Genomic DNA, 22,570 nt, shown 5'->3' on the forward strand with positions numbered 1-22,570 from the left:
TGCAGCAGAGTCAGTACGTGCAGAAGTCAGTGGTGGCATTTCCAACTGTGCCACCACTGACTCGCTTCACCTCACTACCGACTTCTGCTGCATACCACTGCACGGCCACCTGCATTCCAAGCCATCTGGACACCAGTACACCACCCCAAGGCCGAGTGCTGCTGGACACTCCCCGGCCACCACAATGGCAAGCGCTGCTCCTGCTTGGACCATCACCGCCATCAGTCCTCCTGCCTGGACCACCACCGCCACCACTCTTCCTGCCTGGACCAGAACTGCCACCACTCCTGCCTGGAGCAGTACTGCCACCAGTACTGCCTGGACCACCGTGCAGCAGCAGCAGCTGGGGGACCCACATTCAATCTTTGTGCCCACGGACCCTGTCAGGACCTCCACCACCACTTCCAGCATGCAGCAGCTACAGAATCCTGCCAGGAGGTCCCCCAGCTCCAGGCAGTCACCCAGCTCCAGGAGGTCCACAAGTACCAGACGCTCCAGGCAGGACACACCGACGGGCCACAGGAGACACAAAAATGGACATAAAAAGAGGAAAACTCTTACCCTCCTTACCCCCTCACCTCACACTGTGTCTCACCCTGCCTCCAGTTCCATCCCTGAGCTCCCTTCACCCACTCATTTCGTCGCCCCTTCCCCTAGAACCCCTTCCTCGCCTTTAAGTCGTTCCTCATCTCTCCACACCCCGAACTTGCCACCATCTTCCCCCAAACGTCGCTCCCAGTAATGTCTTTTTATTTTTTGTTTAAAAATAAATGTCATACTTGTTTTCCCCTAATACTGTTTGGTTAATCTGTCTTTCGCCACCTACACACACTGCGCCGTACACTGTGTGTTTTTGGCACCACATAGCTCCAGTACTGACACATGTTTCTTGTGTCAGTGCTGGAGATATGTGTTGTCAAAAACACAAATATATGACTTGTATTTTCACCACCATTAGTCTCTTCAGTCTGCTAATATTGCACAGACTGAATAGAGGATGGTGGTGAGTGCAAGGCATATCTATTCTCACCTTGCCAGGTATCCTAAAGAGTGAATTGATGATGGTGTGTTTTGACCATCATCATTTCACTCTGTGACACAAGGCCAGGGTATTCTAGATATACCTTGTAATTAACCACATCATCTATTCTGTGGCGAATAGACTGAAGAGATGATGGAGAAAATACACGTCATATCTACAATACCCTGGCCTGGAATCATAAATATTTAGCACACCTGGCCTGGTGAGCATACCTATGAGTTGTCATCTGCAGCGTTGCTTCAGTTTGCATTATCTATTGCATGCAGACTGGAGAGATGCTGGAGGTTAACTCACATGTGTATTCACCTGGCCAGGTGTCATAACATTCTGAAGTCAGGATGCGTTTTTTTGGGCATCCTCACATCAGCATGACACCAGGCCAGGGGATTGTAGAAGTTGCATAAACTTCATCTCTCCAGTGTGCGTGCATATTGAAGCCACAGTGGAGATCCTACAACTAATATTTATATTCACATGGTCAGGTGTCATAAAGAGTGAAGGATGCTAGTGCAACCCAAAATCACTATTTGTAACATCAGGCCAGGTGATATAAATATTAGTTGTATTATCTCCACCGTCGCTGCAATCTGCCTTATTGAACACAGACTGGAGAGATGATGAAGGTCATACAACTTTTCTATCTAGAATCACCTGGTCAGGACTCCTAGTAAAGTCAGGTTGCACAAAACACAGCATCCTGACTTCCCAGGGACACCTGGGCAGGTGATTATTGTATTGGAGTGTATAAAGACAGAGTGCACTTGGTACAGGTAAAAAAAACAGGTGTTTTATTTACATACACACATGAAAGCAATTTTATACCATTTGATCTTGCCATGCCACACATCCTACATCAGAGATAAAGTATGCTGCAAATTGATCCCTCATTTGGCCAACTTCAACTGATGACCTGGGAGGGTGCTGAGTGTAATCAGGCAATGGATTGGCAGCTGGTTCATCTAGTTCAAAGTTAGGGTGCTCTTTAGCCATAACAAAGTTGTGAAGAACCACACAGGCTTTCACCACATCATCCACTGTTTCCAGTTTAAGATTAACCCCTTAGTGACGGAGCTAAATTTTTTAGATCTGACTAGTGTCACTTTATGTGGTAATAACTCTGGAACGCTTCAACAAATCCCAGTGACTTTGGGAGATTGTTTTATCGTGACACATTGTACTTTATGATAATGGTAAATTTAGGTCAATACGTTTTGTTTTTATTTATAAAAAATATCAGAAATTTGAGAAAAATGTTAAAAAAATTTAGCAATTTTCAAACTTTTAATGATTATCCCTTTAATCCAGATAGTCATACCACACAAAAACATTCATAAATAACATTTTCCACATGTCTGCTTTACATCAGCACCATCTGTAAAATGTTCTTTTGTTTTGTTAGCATTTTAGGAGGTTTAAAAATGTAGCAGTAATTTTTCATTTTATCAAGGAAATTTATCAAATTTATTTTTTTCACGACCTATCCAGGTTTGTAGTGACTTTGGGGGTCTTATATATTGGAAAACCCCCAAAAGTTATACCATTTTAAAAACCGCACCCCCTGACATACTGAAAACTGCAGTCAGGTAGTTTATTAACCCTTTAGGTGATTTTCAGGAATTAATGCAAAGTGGCATGACAGAAGTGAAAAAGTGTATTTTTACCACCTAAATGTCACTGACTTCTGAACAGGTTACAACAGCCGTCAGACTCTAAGGCCGCTATTCTGTCCTGAATTGCCATAGCAAACATCGGGACCACACAATCATGATCTTAGGGTGCGGATGGGGATAAAGAGGAAGCCCCCACACTCTGTTAACCATTTATATGATGTTGTCACTATTGGCAACCGCATCTAAGGGGTTAAAAAGATTTGGACGGTGCAAATACTGGTCGTGGCTGATGCAGCAAGTTGTCAGCTATAGTGTGCAGCCGACAGCTGCTGGATTGTCACCTGTATGGTGATGCTATGCTCTTATATCTCACGTCAGTTAAAAGACGTATTGGTGGTCATTAAGGGGTTAATGGCTGTGCCGAGAATGCTCCATCTGGACACAAGAATCCCGAAGACACACTCTACAGTTCTTCATGCCCTTGTGAGTCTGTAATTATATATTTTTCTTGTGTGGTCCAAGTCCCGGCTGGAGTAGGGTTTCAGCAGGTTTTGGCACATTTGAAAGGCCTCATCCCCAACCATTACGAATGGCAGTGACGGACCTTCGATGTGGGGGAGAGGCCGTGGCAGGGGGAAATTAAAATGGTTGCCATACAACCTACAGCCCATGTCCGAGTTTTTAAAAGCCTGGGAGTCATTGCCCCGGCCAAATGACCCAATGTCCACCGCAACAAACCAAAAGTCTGCATCCACAATGGCCATGAGTACTGTAGAAAAGTACTTTTTATAGTTATAGTACTCCAATCCACTTCTTGCGGGTTTGGTTATCCTGATGTGTTTCCCATCCACCGCTCAGAGTGTCCAGAATTTTTCAGCTATTTCAATCCTCTTTTCCGCTGTGGGCAGGGGCATAAATTCTGGACAGAGAACGTCCCACAAAGCCCGTCAGATGTCCGCAACTATTCCCGACAAAGTGGAGATTCCAAGCCGGTACTGGAAGTGGAGTGATGATAGGGTCTCTCCAGTAGCCAGGAATCTGCCAAACATAGAAAGAAAAAAAATTAATATTTATGTCTACTGTAGGGTTTTGCAAAACCCTGAAATGAAAAAAATATTAGTACATGGAATAACAATAATTCTGCAGTCTTTTGTTTACTACATGGCAGAACAATAAGCATTAGATTAGTACATGGCAGACCAAAAACAATTATGCAGGCATTGGTTTTTAAATATTACTTACCGTAATGTGACCAGGAGCCGTTCCTCAGGAGGAATCGCACGATGAAGCTGTGTGTCCTGTCTCCGGATGGCTCCTTGAAACCGACCGAGCATATCCATGAAGCTGTCTTGGAACATCCGGGTATAGTCACTAAATTTCGCCGGGTTTCCCTGGAGCTTGCTGAAGAGGGTGTGGTACGCTCCACGGCTCTCACGGACTTCAATAATTGGATGTATCCACAAACACCGCCGCTGCCGTCTTCGCTGTCTCTATCTCTCTGCCTTTCTTGCTGGCAAGCAAATGCCAAAAAAAAAACCTGAGACAGCGCGATGTCCAGATCCAAGTTGAAGCGAAAATTCTTCCAACGCAGATCCATGTTGACAAAGGAAAAAGCAGCAAAATCTGAAGAATTCAGCTGTAACAGGGTCTATATAAAGAATTCCCATGACACACGCCCACTGGTATCCCATTGGTGGAGTCTGTTTCAAGGATTTTCCTCCTGTGAAATGTGACCCCTAGAGAACACATGCACATAAAAACACAAACGCTGCGTTTTTTTGTCGTCATGCGTACGCTGATATGTTTAAAAAACGCTGCGTTTCCAAGCGTTTTTGTATGCATTTTAATTGTGCACAATGCGCTGCGCAAAAAGGCGCAAATGTGAAACTAGCCTAAGTTGTAGTGCAAACGCTCTGGAAAAGCACTGCACTCCCAAATGCCCACCTCCGTTCTGCGCTCCACAGTGTGTCTAAACCACATTTACCGTCCATGTGTTTGGCATATCTGTAGCAATGAGAGCCCACCTAATTTACGGGCGCGTGTTTCTAGATGCACTGGACATAACTAACTGGGAGAGAAAATGTATTGGACACTACAATAGCAGATTTGCAATTTTCACTCCGCAACATCCACTTCTGCTTGTTTTTGGAAAACACCCATGGAGTCAAAATCATCACTACACATGTAGAGACATTCCCAAAGGGGTATAATTTTCAAAATGAGGTCATTCTTCTAGCACTTAGGGGCTCTGTATTTGGAGTCCTACAAACTATTGTAGGAAAACAATAGGCAAATAGCGCTCCGCTCCTTCCGAGTCTTCCCGTGTGGATAAAATGTACTCTACACCCCCATATGGGATATTTCCATGTTGAGAAGAAATTGTATGACAAATTTTGGTGCCATTTACCTATTTCCCCTTGTGAAAATGTAAAATATGGGGCTAAAACAATTTTTTTGGGGGATAAAAATTTAATTATTTTTTCTTCACTGCCCAATGTTATAAAATTCTATCACACCCGTGGTATCAGTATGATCAATGCACTCTTAAATTAATTCATTGAGAAGTGTAGTATGTAAAATGGGATCACGTATGGGGGTTCTGCTGTTCTGGCACCTCTGGGGCTCTCCCAATGGGTCATGGTACCCTCAAAACATAACAGTAAAATCTGCGCTAAAATATCTAAAATATGGTGCTCCTTCGCTTCTGAGTTTTGCACTGGGCCTCAAAAGTAGGTCCGGGAGAATTGGCACACTCTGGAGAAATTGCACAACAAAATGAGAGGTCCATTTTTTCCTAATAGCCCTTATAAAAATTAAAAATTTGAGGCTAAAACATTTTAGTGGTAAAAATGTAATTATTCTTTCTTTACCGCCCAATGGTATATATTTCTGCCTCCAGATGAATTCATTGGGAGGTGTAGTTTCTAAAATGATGTCACTTATGGGGGTTTATACTGTTCTGGCAGCTCAGGAGCTCTGCCAATGTGACATGGACCTTCAAACCATTAAAGCAAAATCTGAACAGCAGTATGGTGCTTTTTCCCTTCTGAGCTTTGCGCTGTGCCGCAAAAGTAGTTTTCAACCACAGGAGAAATTGCACAAAAAATTGCATGGTGCAGTTTTTCCTGTTACCCTTGTGAAAATGAAAAAAATTGTGGCCAAAAGAAGATTTTTGTGTGAAAAAAATGTGATATATACATATTTTTTTCATGGCTAAACTCTATAAACTTCTATGAAGCACCTGGGGGTTCAAGGTCCTCACCACACATCTAGACACAATCATTGAGGTGTCTAGTTTACAAAATCTGGTCCCTTGGGGGGTTTCCACAGTTTAGTCACATCAGGGGCACTCCAAACATGACAAATCGCGGGCACTCTCGATTCCAGTAAATTTTGCATCCAAAAAGTCAAGCTTCTTCCCTTCCGAGCCATGCACCCAAACAGTCGTTTTCCCCCACATATGGGGTATCTGCCCGCTCAGGAGAAATTGCACAACATTTTTTTGGGGTGCATTTTCTCCTTTTACCCTTGTAAGCTGCATATATAGGGTCAATCTGCAGATTGTGTTGCAGTGCTTTCTGGCTACTTTACTGAAAGTGTGGCTACTATACCTCCAAGGATCCAACAGCTATTAGTCGTGGGGACGTGCTCCGAGTGGCTGCAGTCACTGCTCTGTACACAGAGATTGGTGGCTGTAAGCATACTAATCGAGGCAGGAGGATGGCGAATATCAGCCAGTCAGAGGAATAGTGAGCACAGAATGGACGCTCATCGGACCAAACCACCAGGATTAACATACAGCGACTGAGAACTTAAAAAGATTTTTGGTGGTTATGCAGGAGGAGTCAGGGGGTTATATAACCATTTATGGAATGCAGCACAGGCGCTGGATAAGGTGATAATTTTAGTTGGTATGATAAAACTGGTGACAGGTCTCCTATAACTGACCACGTTCAGTTTTCATTTTCAGCAGTCAGTTTAACCCCTTCATGACGGAGCCCTTTTTTCGTTTTTGCGTTTCTATTTTTCGCTCCCCTTCTTCCCAGAGCCATAACTTTTTTTATTTTTCTGTCAATATGGCCATGTGAGGGCTTGTTTTTTGCGGGACGAGTTGTACTTTTAAACAACACCATTGATTTTACTATATTGGGTACTCAAAAATGGGAACGTTCAAAGTGCGGTGACATTGCAAAAAAAAAGTGCAATTCTACAACTATTTTTTGGAATTTTTTTACTATGTTCACCAAATGCTAAAACTGACTTGCCATTATGATTCTCTAGGTCATTATGAGTTCATAGACACCAAACATGTCTTGGTTCTTTTTTAAGTGGTGAAAAAATATTCCAAAGTTTATTAAAAAAAAAAAAAAAAAAATTGCATCATTTTTCAAGACCCGTAGCGTCTCCATTTTTCGTGATCTCGGGTTGGGTGAGGGCTTAATTTTGTATGCAAAGCTGACTTTTTTAATGATGCCATTTTGATGCAGATACAATCTTTTGATTGCTCGTCATTCCATTTTAATGCAATGTCGCGACAACCAAACAAAGTAATTCTGGCGTTTTGACTTTTTTCTCACTACGCCATTTAGCGATTTATTATTATTATTGATTTATATAGCACCATTGATTCCATGGTGCTGTACATGAGAAGGGATTACATACAAATTGCAGATATCATTTACATTAAACAAACTAAGGCCTGTTTCACACTTCCGTTTTTGTGTCCGCCAAACGGATCCGTTTCCGTTTTTTGACGGAAACTGATGCAAACGGATCCGTTTTTTAAAAACGGATCCGTTTTTTTTGACGGATCCGCGGTAACCGTAATGGAAGTCTATGGGACCAAAAAACGGATCCTGCAAAAAATGGCGGATCCGTTTTTTTACGGAAAACAACGGATTTTGACGGATTTGAAAAAACGGAAGTGTGAAACAGGCCTTACAATGACAGACTGATACAGAGGAGAGAGGACCCTGCCCTTGCGGGCTTACATTCTACAGCGATCAGGTTAATCCTTTTTTTTTGATAGATCGGGAGATTCTGAACGTGGCGATACCAAATATGTGTATGCTTGTGTTTTTTTTTGTTTTATTTTGAATGGGGTGAAAGGGGGGTGGTTTGAACCTTTATATTGTTTTTTATATTTTTTAAAACTTTGTTTTAATTTTTGGCATGCTTTAACCCCTTAACCCCAAGGGTGGTTTGCACGTTAATGACCGGGCCAATTTTTACAATTCTGACCACTGTCCCTTTATGAGGTTATAACTCTGGAATGCTTCCACGGATCCTGGTGATTCTGACATTTTCTTGTGACATATTGTACTTCATGTTAGTGGAAAATTTCTTTGATATAACTTAAGTTTATTTGTGGAAAAAAAACGGAAATTTGGCGAAAATTTTGAAAATTTTGCAATTTTCGAACTTTGAATTTTCATGCCCTTATATCACAGAGATATGGCACACAAAATACTTAGTAAGTAACATTTCCCACATGTTTACTTTACATCAACACAATTTTGGAACCCAATTTTTTTTTTTGTTAGGAAGTTATGAGGGTTAAAAGTTGACCAGTAATTTCTCATTTTTACAACACCATTTTTTTAGGGCCGACATCACATTTGAAGTCACTTTGAGGTGTCTATATGATAGAAAATACCCAAAAGTGACACCATTCTAAAAACTGCACCCCTCAAGGTGCTCAAAACCAAATTCAAGAAGTTTATTAATCCTTCAGGTGCTTCACAGGAATTTTTTGAATGTTTAAAAAAATATGAACATTACTTTACTAAAAATTACTTCAGGTCCAGTTTTTTTCTATTCTACCAAGGGAAACAGGACCTCAAAAGTTATTGTGCAATTTGTCCTGATATCCCATATGTGGGGGGGGGGACCACTGTTTCAGCGCATGGCAGAGCACGGAAGGGAAGGAGCGCTGTTTTACTTTTTCAACGCAAAATTGGCTGGACGCCATGTCGCGTTTGGAGAGCCCCTCATGTGCCTAAACAAAGGAAACCTCCCACAAATTACACCATTTTGGAAATTAGACCCCCCAAGGAACTTATCTAGATGTGGGCTGAGAACTCTGAACCCCCAAGGGCTTCACAGAAGTTTATAACGTACAGCCGTAAAATAAAAAAAACATATTTTTTCCACAAAAACGATCTTTTTACCCCCAATTTTTAATTTCCCAAGGGAAACAGGACCCCAAAGGTTATTGTGCAATTTGTCCCGAGTATGCTGATACCCCATATGTGGGGGTAAACCACTGTTTTGGCGCATGGCAGAGCTCGGAAGGGAAGGAATGCCGTTTGACTTTTTCAACCCAAAATTGTCTGGAAGTGAGATCAGACGCTATGTCGCATTTGGAGAGCCCCTGATGTGCCTGAACAGTGGAAACCCCCCAGAAGTGACCCCATTTTGGAAACTAGACCCCCCCAAGGAACTTATGTAGATGTGTGGTGAGCACTTTGAACCCCCAAGTGCTTCACAGAAGTTTATAACGTAGAGCCATAAAAATAAAAAAATCATATTTTTTTCCACAAAAATGATCTTTTAGTCCTCAATTTTTTATTTTCTCTAGGGTAACAGGAGAAATTAGACCCCAAAAGTTGTTGTACAATTTGTCCTGAGTACGCTGATACCCCATATGTAGGAGAAAACTACTGTATGGGCACACATCGGGGCTCGGAAGAGAAGTAGTGATGTTTTGGAATGCAGACTTTGATGGAATGGTCTGCGGGTGTCATGTCGCATTTGGAGAGCCCCTCATGTGCCTAAACAGTGGAAACCCCCAAGTGACCCAATTTTGGAAACTAGACCCCCCAAGGAACATATCTAGATGTGTGGTGAGCACTTTGAGCCCCCAAGTGCTTCACTGAAGTTTATAACGTAGAGCCATAAAAATAAAAAAATCATATTTTTTTCCACAAAAATGATCTTTTAGTCCCCAGTTTTTATTTTCCCAAGGCTAACAGGAGAAATTGTACCCCAAAAATTGTTTTGCAATTTTATACAATACTCTTTTATACAATAAAAACAATTTTATATAAAAAATAATTATTTTTGCATCACTTTATTCTGCGAGTTAAAACTTTTTTATTTTTTCACTGATGATGCTGTATGGCGGCTCGTTTTTTGCGGGACAAGATGACGTCTTTTTGATCGCGTGTTATTGCACTTTTTGTTCAGCGGTATGATGATAAAGCATTGTTTTTTTTGCCTTTTTTTAAGAGGTTCACTAAAGGGGTTAACTAGTGGGACAGTTTTAGAGGGCGGGACGTTACAGATGCAGCGATACTAAATATGTGTACTTTTATTGTTTTTTTTATTATTTACATAAAGAAATGAATTTATTGGGGAATATTTTTTTTTACTTATTTAGGAATTTTTAAAAAATTATTTTTACACATATTTTTTTTTACTTTATTACATTTTCTCATGGTGGGACATTACTATATAGTGTCAGATAGCTGATCTGACACTTTTCACTGCACTGTGTCAGATCAGTGATCTGACAGGCAGTGCAGGAGGCTTCTCAGTGCCTGCTCACCTGTGGCAGATTTCCGGCCTCATGGCCGGAAGCACGCTTTAAATCCTGCTCTCAGAGTTTGACAGCGGCATTTAACAGGTTAATAGCCACGGGTGGATCGCAATTCCATTCTAGGCAGTTCTGGGCACATGTCAGCTGTTCAAAACAGCTGACATGTCCCGGTAAAGATGTGGGCTGCAGCGGTGGGACACGACATGCGCAGTACTAGTACAGCGCATATTGTGAAGGGGTTAAGGGGAGAGACAGTACTGCAGAAGTTGCTTCTCATTACGAACAAATTCTAATAGCTTTCCTTTAAAAATTCACATGTGCATTATTGGTAGGACCAAATAAACCACACTGACGTCTGGAGATGAAAGCTCACACTCGGGTCTGCTGTGCACATCCTATTGTGTGGCAAGTTCCACAAGCAGGTTTATCTGACCTCAAGAGGTTTGGAATTCCATAAAAACGCAATGTACCATGACTGGTTAAGCAATTTAAATTTCAGCATCCTATCCCGTCCTCGAGAAGGGCTTCTGGAAAGTACTTTAAACGGAGAATACCGTTAATTGCCTGCCTCTGTCTTCCATTTTCTTGCTCTGTTGCTCTTTCCTGGCTATCCACACAGTTAATCACTATGACAATGCACATGTAGTCATTTAACATTAGATGAAGCAAGCAATCAGGATATTGTGCTTCTATTGTGCATAATTATGTTGTGACCATAGTTATAAAAGGCCTATCTTACTTGTTTATCCTCAACACTTCTGCTCATTTTGGACTGTCTTGTTATTGTAAGTGATACAATAGTAAAACAAGACAATGCTCAGTGTATTGCAGCGCTGGGGTCCTGCTCTCAAATCCCACCAAGGACAACATCTGCAAGGTGTTTGTATGTTCTCATCGTGTTTGCGTGGGTTTCCTCCGGGTACTCCGGTTTCCTCCCACACTTCCCACACTCCAAAGACATACTGATAAGGAATATAGATTGTGAGTCCCAATGGGAACAGTGATGATAATGTCTGTAAAGCGCTGTGGAATTAATGGCGCTATATAAGTGAGTAAAAAACTAAATATAATATGCAAAAAAGCAAATAAATTAGTAAACTGGGCCCAGTGATTTCATGCAATTTGGCCACCAGTAAAGGTAAAAACAGGGCAGCAGTAGAGAATACTTGTTTTTAGAGAACCACGTAGCATAAATGTAAGTAAAACAATGATAAGGTTGATAAGTTTTAAGTATGCTATGCAATCCCTTTCAGCAGATACATTTATTACATGACTATTTCAGTTATTTTCAGATCTGTGCCCCAAAACATGTAAAAACTTCCAATACTTGTGCTCTGGAGAAGTTGGGGATTCTAGAAGTGGCTTGAAATTGCATTACAAAGGATCTCCATTCCATCGCATAGTGAAAAATGGCTGGATACAAGGGGGAGGTAAAAAGATTTCAAACCCGGTCATACATGTCTCTAAAGTTGGAGGAGCTAGCCAGGGCTGACAAAAAAAGTAAAGAGTCGCAATTTTCAGAACTTGAAAATGAAAATTTGGCACATTTCAAGCTGTTTTATTCCATAAAAAGTGGCATAACCTGTTTGATGAATTAGCCCTTGTGTTAAATTTGTTTTACTGTAGGACATAAAACAACATTTTACATTAAGTGCATAAAAATATACAGCGGGTGATATAAGTATTGAACATGTCACCAGTAGTGTTGAGCGATACCGTCCGATATTGAGAAATATCGGATCGGATTGGATCGACCGATACCCAAAAAGTATCGGGTATCGCCGATTCCGATACCAGAAGTCCCATTCAAGTCAATGGAACAGAAATATCGTAATTAAAAAAAACCCTTTCTGTACTTGCACATCCTGTTCGGGAGGGGGGAAGAGTGTGGGCGGTGCGTGTGCATGTCTGTGTGTGCGGGCGGGGTCTGTGCGGGCCTGCCGGGGGTCGGTACGGGCCTGCCGGGGGTCTGTGCGGGCCTGCCAGGGGTCTGTGCGGGCCTGCCGGGGGTCTGTGCGGGCTGCCGGGGGTCTTTTTGTCTGTGTGCAGGAATCGTCCGATGGGACTACAAGTCCCATCGGGCGATGCCTGCTACAATGACAGTGATTGACACATTAGCCAATGATGGGACAGTAGTAGTCCTATCATCCGGCTAATGTGTTGAATGTTAAAAAAAAATATATATATATACATACTACATATATACAATATTCATACAACATACATACATACTTCATATATACTACATTCATACAACATACATACATACTACATATATACTACATTCATACAACATACATACATACTACATACATACTACATATATACTACATTCATACAGCATACATACTACATATATACTACATTCATACAACATACATACATGCATACTACATATATACAACATTCATACAACATACATACATACTACATACATACTTCATATATACTACATTCATACAACATACATACTACATATATACTACATTCATACAGCATACATACATACAGTACATACATACTACATAATACATACATACTACAATACTACATACATATAGACATACAGTACATATAACATAGAGTACATACTCACCATCACTTGTCACTTTGAAACCCGAAGCCAGTGTCATTTGTGGAAAAATCTGAAAATAACAAACAACCGATATACTCCCTGATCCGCAGAAATCCACGCGTGTCCCACGCCGATCTCCTGTGGAGAACAGCAGCATCTGCTGATGCGGCCGCTCTCTAGGGACTCCAGGAATCCAATGACGGGAGATAGGTATCCTTCCGCACTGTATTCCTCCGCCACTGTAAAAAAAATAGTCCCTAGTCTCAGTTTTGGCATTGCTGTGTGAGAAAGTTCCCACGCAGCTTTTGCCATAAAGTGAGACCAGTGAATGATAGTAACCTCCCAGTGATGCAGTGCAGCAGATCGTCGTGGGACACTCGTGGATTTCTGAGGATCAGGGAGTATATTGCTTGTTTGTTTTTTTCTAATTTTTTTCATAGATGACACTGGCTTCGGGGATCAAAGTCACAAGTGATGGTGAGTATGTACTCTGTTATATGTACTGTATGTCTATATGTATGCATTGTATGAATGTAGGAATGTATTGTCTGTAGTATGTATGTTGTATGTCTGTAGCATGTTGTATGTATGTAGTATGTATGTAGTATGTACTATGTATGTTGTATGAATGTAGTATATACATTATGTATGTATTGTATGAATGTATTGTATGTAGTATGTATGCAGTATGTACAGTATGTTGTATGTATGTAGTATGTATGTACTATGTATGTATGTTGTATGAATGTAGTATATATGTAGTATGTATGTATTGTATGAATGTATTGTATGTAGTGTGTTTGTTGTATGTCTGTAGCATGTTGTATGTATGTAGTATGTACTATGTATGTATGTTGTATGAATGTAGTATATATGTAGTATGTATGAATGTATGAATATATTGTATGTAGTATGTATGTATGTTGTATGTCTGTAGCATGTTGTATGTATGTAGTAAGTATGTAATATGTATATATGTTGTATGAATGTAGTATATATGTATGTATGTTGTATGAATGTAGTATGTATGTATGTTGTATGAATGTAGTATATATGTAGTATGTATGTTGTATGAATGTAGTATATATGAAGTATGTATGTAGTATGTGTGTATGTTGTATATATGTAGTATGTATGTAGTATGTATGTTTTGTTTTTTTTTACATTCAACACATTAGCCGGATGATGGGACTACTACTGTCCCATCATTGGCTAATGTGTCAATCACTGTCATTGTAGCAGGCATAGCCCGATGGGACATGTAGTCCCATCGGACGATGCCTGCACACACACAAGACCCCCGGCAGGCCCGCACAGACCTCCGGCAGCCGGCACAGGCCCGTACAGACCCCCGGCAGCCGGCACAGGCCCGTACAGACCCCCGACAGCCGGCACAGGCACCCACAGGCCCCCGGCAGGCCCGTACAGACCCCCGACAGCCGACACAGGCCCCCGGCAGGCCCGTACAGACCCCCGGCAGCCGGCACAGGTCCCCGGCAGGCCCGTACAGACCCCCCGCAGTCGTCACAGACCGCTCATCATGATGCGCACAGACCGCGCATCATGATGACATCATTTCAGCAGCCAATCACAGCCACAACAGTGGCTCATTGCATTATGGGAACTTCCGATTCCGGTATCCGATATTGAAAAAATATCGGTACTCGGAATTCCAGTACTGCGAATGTCGGCCAATACCCGATATTTGCAGTATCGGAATGCTCAACACTAGTCACCAATTTTCTAAGTAAATATATTTCTAAAGGTGCTAGTAACATGAAATTCTCAGCAGATGTCGGTAACAACCCGTCCAATCCACACAGGCAAATAAATCAAACTATACATGTCCATAACTGTAGTTGTGTAATAATGAGAAATGACACAGGGAAAAAGTATTGAACACACTTACTGAAATGTAATTAATACTTTGTACAAAAGCCTTTTTTGGTGATGACCGCTTCAAGATGCCCCCAGTATGGAGAAACTAGTCACATGCATTGCTTAGGTGTAATCTTTGCCCATTCTTCCACACTAAAATCTTCAAATCCTGAAGGTTCTGTGGTCTCCTTCTATGATCTCTGAGCTTTAGTTCCTTCCATAGATTTGCTATTGAATTCTTGAATTCAGGTCAGGTGATTGGCTGGACCATTTTTGCAACTTTATTTTCTTTCTCTGAACCAACTGAGAGTTTCCTTGACTGTGTGTTTTGGAGCATTATCTTGCTGAAATAAGTTTCATCTTTATCATCCTGGAGATGGCAGCATCAATAATGTCTTGGTAGATTTGCCATTCATCCTTCCTTCAATCATATGAAGTTTACCAGAGTCAGATATAGAAAATCAGCCCCACACCATGATGTTCCCACCTCCAAACTTCACTGTTGGTAATGTGTTTTTGGGGTGATATACAGTGCCTTTTGACCTCCAAAAATGCTCTGCTGAGAGTATCTTGATGTAGAGATAAATCCCCTAATTCCAACAATGTATTAATTACTATGCTGATTGCTGCAGTTTTGATTAAAAACGGTTTTCTTTGCTGCAGGTCTAGCAGTTCTCTGAATACTCAGCTTGGTATAACCCTGCCCTCAACACTGATTGGCAGCTTTCTATGTACACTGTGCATAGGCAGAAAGATGCCAATCAGTCATGACAGCATGATTGGACTACCTGGCATCAGGATTACTAGTCCTCTAGTGCTAATCTCCTGCTAATAAAGCAATGATTCTATAAAAACTACAGCAAGCAGCCCAGTAAGTGACACATCACTGGAATCTGGGTCTCTGCCCCTACATCATGCTCTTCTCAGATTAGGTAGCAAAAAAACTGGTGACTGAGTTCCTTTAAATTATATGCATAAAATTATTTACACTTTTGCAGCACATTTGGTATGATTTAAATAACAATGAAAAAAGAAACTAATTCCATGCTTTTCATCTATGTTCTATAGATATAGCATCTGGAAAAGGAAACGGAGGAGAATCTATTTTTGGAGATACATTTGAAGGTAACTTTAAATGTCTTGTTTTGTCAGGTCTTTTTTTTTTTAATTTTCAAGTATGAATTAATTAAACTATTTTACGAAGATAAACAGAAAATAAAATCTACTTTACGCCTCTCAGGCTCGTTTCACACCTGAGTTTTGAGTTCCATTTCTCAGTTCCATTTTAGGAGCAGAGAAATGACATTCATTAGAACAGATTTGTTACAAAATTGATTCAAACTAAAGCAGAAGGGTGCCACTAACTATGATAGGGATCTGCCACTGGACATAAGATAAGGTGCAAACAACACATTTATATGTGATTTGTCAGGAGGCGGGGAGAGTGAAGCCAGCGTTGATTGGCCACAGAGATTGCATAACATAACAATGCTATGCAATCTCCAGGAGAGCCAGTGCAGACACAGCTGGAATGGCACCAGCACAGGAGGTGAGTATAAATGTTGTTATTTTACAAGGAGGAAACACAGGGATTGAGAATGGGTTGTCTGAGTAGTTAACAACCCCTTAAAGGTGTACCAAAGTGGGTAACATGTGAACCAGGTCCAAAGTTAGCATGCAGTCTTTGGGTGGGCTCCACCTTATGTGGAGACACAGCATTGTATCTTAATTAACCAGACAACTATTTTTATCAAACCAAAAAGAATAGACTGTTATCTGTTGACTTTTGAATTTATGCGTTGGTCAAGAAAACAGACTTTTGCTTGTGTAAGCCTGTAATATTGACTTGTAAGCTGATATGTGATATAGCATACTGTGCTCTTATCCTTGATGACTAGTGATGCTTACAGATATGCTAATTATGCATTGTGTAGGCCAGATTATTTGGTGAAATCAAAAATAGAGTAGGAAAAAACTAATGCAAATATATTAAATAATCAAGTAATGCTACTTGATCTCATCTCGATTCTTACCCTCTATGTAAATACTGAGTAAAGAACGCTTGTTAAGTATAAAAGTAGGTTACATGCCTCTGTATAGTGACAGACACAGAGAAAGAGAGTGCCAGCCAGAAATTCTGCCCAAATATCCAAACATCCAGGGGACCCTACAGGACTGCTGCCAATACATCATGGCTCCATCACGAGGGACACAGATCTTTCATTCTACAGGAAATAACCTAGGGTACCTCGTCCCTGGTTGGAAGAATACAGATCTGTTCCACTGACCATTGCTGAACTATGGATACGTTTGGAGAAAGCTAGGATTGGGACCCACTGGTCACCTGGCTCCATGGAGATGTTCGGAGAAGCCAGGTTGTGACCTTCGGGTCACCTGGCCTTGTACCCAAATGGACTGTCATCTTCCTAAGCTTGTCGTTACCTCCTCTCTGTGTGTGTGCCACAGGTGGGGTAGTCAACCCTGAAAGATGAAACCAGATTGTGACCCTCTGGTCAACTGGCCTTGTACCTGAATGGACTGTCCTCTTCCTAAGCTTGTCGTTACCTCCTCTCTGTGTGCATGCCACAGGTGGGGTAGTCGATCCTGGGAGCTCTGAAGTAAAAGCTGCCATTATCCTGGCGAGTCAGCAGAAGGGTGAGACTCTGTAGTGTATACCAACTTGGGGTCTTTTGCTGGGACTGTTCTACATGTTATCTGCCTGTTTTGTGGTTCAATTAAGCATTGCCACACTGTTTTACCCTCAGCCTGTGTTGTCTGAGTAGAGTTATGCCCACATTAAAAGGAGAGCGGGCGTTCAGCGGGACTATACCTGGTCCATGCGGTTTCGGCTAGCGGGCTGAGGCACTAGCCGCCCTCCATGTCTCCACCCCTTAGTCCACTAATATTATAAAATCTGATGTATAAAATAAGTTCAAAGCACCACCAATATGTTATATTGCGACATATTGTGAGCACATAAGCAAAAGCAACAACATTTCAGCATATAAACCTTCCTCAAGCTGTAAAAAAGGGAGCTAGCTACACAATGATACCTTATAATATCCGATATTGTGATGATCGCATGCTACCTTGTTTTATATAAGTAAAAATAATGGATGTGGTATGATAATGTAAATGGGGTTGGCCCAAAATTAAATGTTACTTTCATCAGTGAAATCATAACATTTTTATACATAATTTGGCACCTACTGGTGTTCAAAGTACACTGCTCAAAAAAATAAAGGGAACACTAAAATACCACATCCTAGCTATCACTGAATAAATTATTCCAGTTGCAGATCTTTATTCATTGCATAGTGGAATGCGTTGAGAACAATAAAAAATAAAAATGATCAATGTAAGTCAAATTTAATATTCTATTGAGGTCTGGATTTGTAATGATACTCAAAATCAAAGTGGAAAATCAAATTAAAGGCTGATCCTCTAGACAAGAAAATGATGCTCAATAGTGTGTGTGGCCTCCACATGTCTGTATGACCTCCCTACAACGCCTGGGCATGCTCCTGATGAGGCAGCGGATGGTCTCCTGAGGGATTTCCTCCCAGACCTGGGCTAAAGCATCTGCCAACTACTGGACAGTCTGTGGTGCAACGTGACGTTGGTGGATGGTGCGAGACGTGTCCCAGATGTGTTCAGTCTGATTCAGGTCTGGGGAACGGGCGGGCCAGTCCATAGCTTCAATGCCATCAACTTGCAGGAACTGCTGATAACACTCCAGTCACATGAGGTCTGACATTGTCCTGCATTAAGAGGAACCCAGAGCCAACCGAACCAGCATAAGGTTTCACAAGGGGTCTGAGGAACTCATCTCGGTACCTAATGGCAGTCGGGCTACCTCTGCGGAGCACATGGAGGGCTGTGCGACCCTCCAAAGAAATGCCACCCCACACCATTATTGACCCACTGCCAATCCGGTCATGCTGAAGGATTTTGCAGGCAGCAGATCGCTCTCCATGGAGTCTCCAGACTCTGTCACATCTGTCACATTTGCTCAGTGTGAACCTGCTTTCATCTGTGAAGAGCACAGGGCGCCAGTGGCGAATTTGCCAATCCTGGTGTTCTGTGGCAAATGCCAAGCGCTTCTGCACAGTGTTGGGCTGTGAGCACAACCCCCATCTGTGGACATCGGGCACTCAGACCATCCTCATGGAGTTGGTTTCTAACTGTTGGTTCAGACACATGCACATTTGTGGCCTGCTGGAGATCATTTTGCAGGGCTCTGGCAGTGCTTCTCCTGTTCCTCCTTGCACAAAGGTTGAGGTAGCAGTCCTGCTGCTGGGTTGTTGCCCTCCTACGGCTCCCTCCATGTCTCCTGGTTACTGGCCTGTCTCCTGGTAGCGCCTCTGGACACTTCGCTGACAGACACAGCAAACCTTCTTGCCACAGCTCGCATTGATGTGCCATCCTTGATGAGCTGTACTACCCGAACCACTTGTGTGGGTTGTAGAGTCAGTCTCCTGCTACCACGAGTGTGAAAGCACAACCAACATTCAAAAGTGACCAAAACATCAGCCAGAAAGCATTGGTACTGAGATGTGGTCTGTGGTCCCCACCTACAGAACCACTCCTTTATTGAGTGTGTCTTGATAATTAACAATAATTTCCATCTGTTGTCTATTCCATTTCCACAACAGCATGTGAAATTGATTGTCAAACAGTGTTGCTTCCTAAGTGGACAATTTGATTTCACAGAAGTTTGATTTACTTGGAGTTATATTCTGTTGTTTAAGTGTTCTCTTTATTTTTTTGAGCAGTGTATATAGCAGTGTCTATGTCCACCTAATGAGTTGAGTGCAGTTGGTAACATACAGTATGCTTGGTTGCGCCCCATTTCAGTCTGTTATTTTTATACTGTTCTCCTGATCATTGCAGAGTAGCTAATAGAAAAAGCTTTTCACCCTGTAAACTATTTTTATTGGCTACTCTGCAATGAAGGGAAGAAGACTATGCAGAGAATTGGCTGTGAGGAGTAGTAACCAAGCATGTGTGACCAATAGTGATGAGCGAACTTAACACCTTATCCGAGCATGCTTGTGTGCTAACCAAGTGTCTTCATCGTGCTCGAATAAGCAACAGGCAATCCATGCATGTGTTGTGGATGTCAAACAGCCGCGAGGACTCGAACATGTCCAGGAAGGATTGGAAATCTTGAAAAATAAAATTATCGACGCACAATCGTCAACAATTACAAAAAGAGGGAAGAATAGGAAGCATTTAAGGAAACCATGATGGATGAACACAGAACTTAAACACATGCTAAAAAGGAAGAAAGAAATGTTTATAAAATGTAAAAAAGAGGGAGGCATATCTAAAGAAGAATATTATGCTGTCTGCAGAACCTGCAGCGCCGGAATCAGATTATTAAAGCTGACAATGAATTGAAGCTTGCGAGAGACATCAAAAGCAATAAAAAAGGATTTGGGGGATATGTCAAAAGTAAAAGAAAAGTCAAATATGGTATAGGATTTTTACAGGATGAAAATTATGAAATGGTAAGAAAGGATGTTGAGAAGGCCGAACTTTTAAATTCCTATTTTGCATCTGTTTTCTCTCAGAAAGGAAATGTAACATCAACTGATCTTCACTGTTCTATTAAAGAAATAAAAGAATCCAGGATATCTATAAGCAGAAAGATGGTGAGGAAACACTTAGCTAACATAAATTAATTCAAGTCTCCAGGTCCAGATGATTTACACCCCAGAGTACTTAAGGAGATAGCAGAATACATTTTTGAACCACTCTCCATAATCTTTGAAAATTCTTGGAGACCAGGAGAAGTTCCAGAAGGCTTGAGAAGAGCAAATGTTCCTATCTTCAAAAAGGGGAAGAAGGTGGACCCAGGAAACTATATGCCGGTGAGTCTGACTTCTATACCAGGAAAGATCATTGAACAAATTATTAAGCCACATGTATGTAAGTACCTGGATAAGAATGTAGTGATTAACCAGAGTCAGCATGGGTTTGTAACTACTAAGTCATGTCAGACTAACTTAATTTCTTTCTATGACAGAATCACTCACTGGGTGGATCAGGGAAATGCTGTAGATATAGTATAGCTTGACTTCAGCAAAGCATTTGACAAAGTATCTCACATAATTGACTAAGTATGGAATGGACAAGGCAACTCTTAGGTGGATTCATAACTGGCTTAGTGATCGGACCCAAAGAGTGGTCGTAAATGGCTGCACATCCAGTTGGAAGAATGTCTCAATTGGGGTACCACAGGGCTCTATTCTGGGCCCTTTATTGTTCAACATCTTTATCAATTACAGTATTTAGATGAAGAAATTGAGGGTAAGCTGATGACACAAAGCTAGGAGGGATAGCTAATAATAGAGAAGAGAGAGGATTCAAGAAGATCTAAATAAACTGAAGCAGTGGGCAGCAACTAACAGAATGGTTTTTAACAGGGAAAAATGCAAAGTACTACATCTGGGCAATAAAGATGAAAAAAGCATATACAGAATGGGAGGAATAGGGCTAAGCAACAGCACATGTGAAAAAGACTGGGGTATACTTATAGATCATAAACTAAACATGAGTTAACAGTGTGATGCAGCAAAAAAAGGCAAATGCAATTCTGGGATGTATTAACAGAATCATACAATCTTGATCACGTTAAGTCGTTGTCCTCTACTCCTATTTGGTCAGACCTGATCTGGAATACTGCGTCCAGTTTTGGGCACCACATTTTAAAAAGGACATAAACAAACTGGAGCAAGTTCAGAGAAGAGCGACCAGAATGGTGACTGACCGATCTGCAGACCATGTCCTATGAGGAACGGTTATTGGATTTGGGAATGTTTAGCTTGCAAAAAAGAAGACTGAGAGGAGCCTAAATAGTTGTCTACAAATATCTCAAGGGCTTTCACATTGTAGAAGGATCGTTTTTATTCTCATTTGCATAAGGAAAGACTTGAAAGAATGGGATGAAACTGAATGGGAGGAGACACAGATTAGATATTAGAAAAAACTTTTTTGACTGTTAGGGTGATCAATGAGTGGAGCAGGCTGCCACAAGAGGTGGCGAGCTCTCCTTCAATGGAAGTCTTCAAACAGAGGCTGGACAGACATCTGTCTGGGATGATTTAGTGAATCTTGCTTTGAGCAGGGGGTTGAACAGATGACCCTGGAGATTCCTTCCAATTCTACCATTCTATGATTCTGTGTTATTCGAACACACAAAAGACACTCGGTTAGCACCCGAGCATGCTTGGATAACACCTTATTGGAGCACGTTCCCTCATTACTAGTGATCAACTGCATTCAGCTCATTAGGTGGACATGACACTGCTATATACTTTGAACATGAGATTGTGCCATCAAAACCCCATCCACATGTACAGTACTAGATACATTTTGCAGGAAAATGGGAACAGGCTGCAGATTTTCAAAATTATCAGCAGGCTTATTCTGATGTCGAAATTCTGTGACTTTCACCACAAAGCTTACATTTTGCAATGCATAAGACAAAACGTGTGTCAAGTTTTCTCATTTTTTTTAACTATTTCAGAATTTTTCTATTTTTGGCAAAAGCCATAAAATTAGATCTTGATCTTTGTTTTCTCTTTCCCCATGACGGCACCACGGAGAGAGAGGGATCCGCCCTCAGGGACAGGAAACCTACAGATGAAAAAGGCGGTACCTCTCTCCCACATCAGTTGGTTTCCTGTCCCTGACGGGGAACCTCCAGCACGTACCTGCAGTCAGCGCGGGATGCTGGGGACCGAACCAGTCCGGTAATAGGCAGCAGGGCTCCCCTGCCTTGGCTGGGTTGAGGTCTTGTGCAGGCTTCCCCCGAAGCACCACCACCGGGGTCGGCGGGCCTTGAGGGTGAGTGGGGAGAGGCAGTGAAGATTGGAGAAAGTCTGCCGATCCCAGGAAAAAAAAAAAATGAAAAAAGA

The 22,570-nt window shown here is 41.6% G+C and overlaps 1 protein-coding gene across 5 annotated transcripts in view; it reads left to right on the forward strand.

Moving 5' to 3' along the window:
* PPIL6 (peptidylprolyl isomerase like 6) overlaps positions 1–22,570 on the forward strand; it is a 252,837-nt gene that overhangs the window by 200,997 nt on the left and 29,270 nt on the right. For all 5 annotated transcript variants that reach the window (XM_073576038.1, XM_073576037.1, XM_073576034.1 and 2 more), the window contains 2 exons: positions 11,475–11,622; positions 15,714–15,770. In XM_073576038.1, the coding sequence (XP_073432139.1) occupies positions 11,475–11,622; positions 15,714–15,770 (205 nt within the window). The remainder of the gene's footprint in view (positions 1–11,474; positions 11,623–15,713; positions 15,771–22,570) is intronic.

This window comes from Dendrobates tinctorius, unplaced genomic scaffold, assembly GCF_039654945.1.
Source record: "Dendrobates tinctorius isolate UK_male_01 unplaced genomic scaffold, ASM3965494v1 ptg000046l, whole genome shotgun sequence".
In the NCBI taxonomy this organism is placed as follows: domain Eukaryota; kingdom Metazoa; phylum Chordata; class Amphibia; order Anura; family Dendrobatidae; genus Dendrobates; species Dendrobates tinctorius.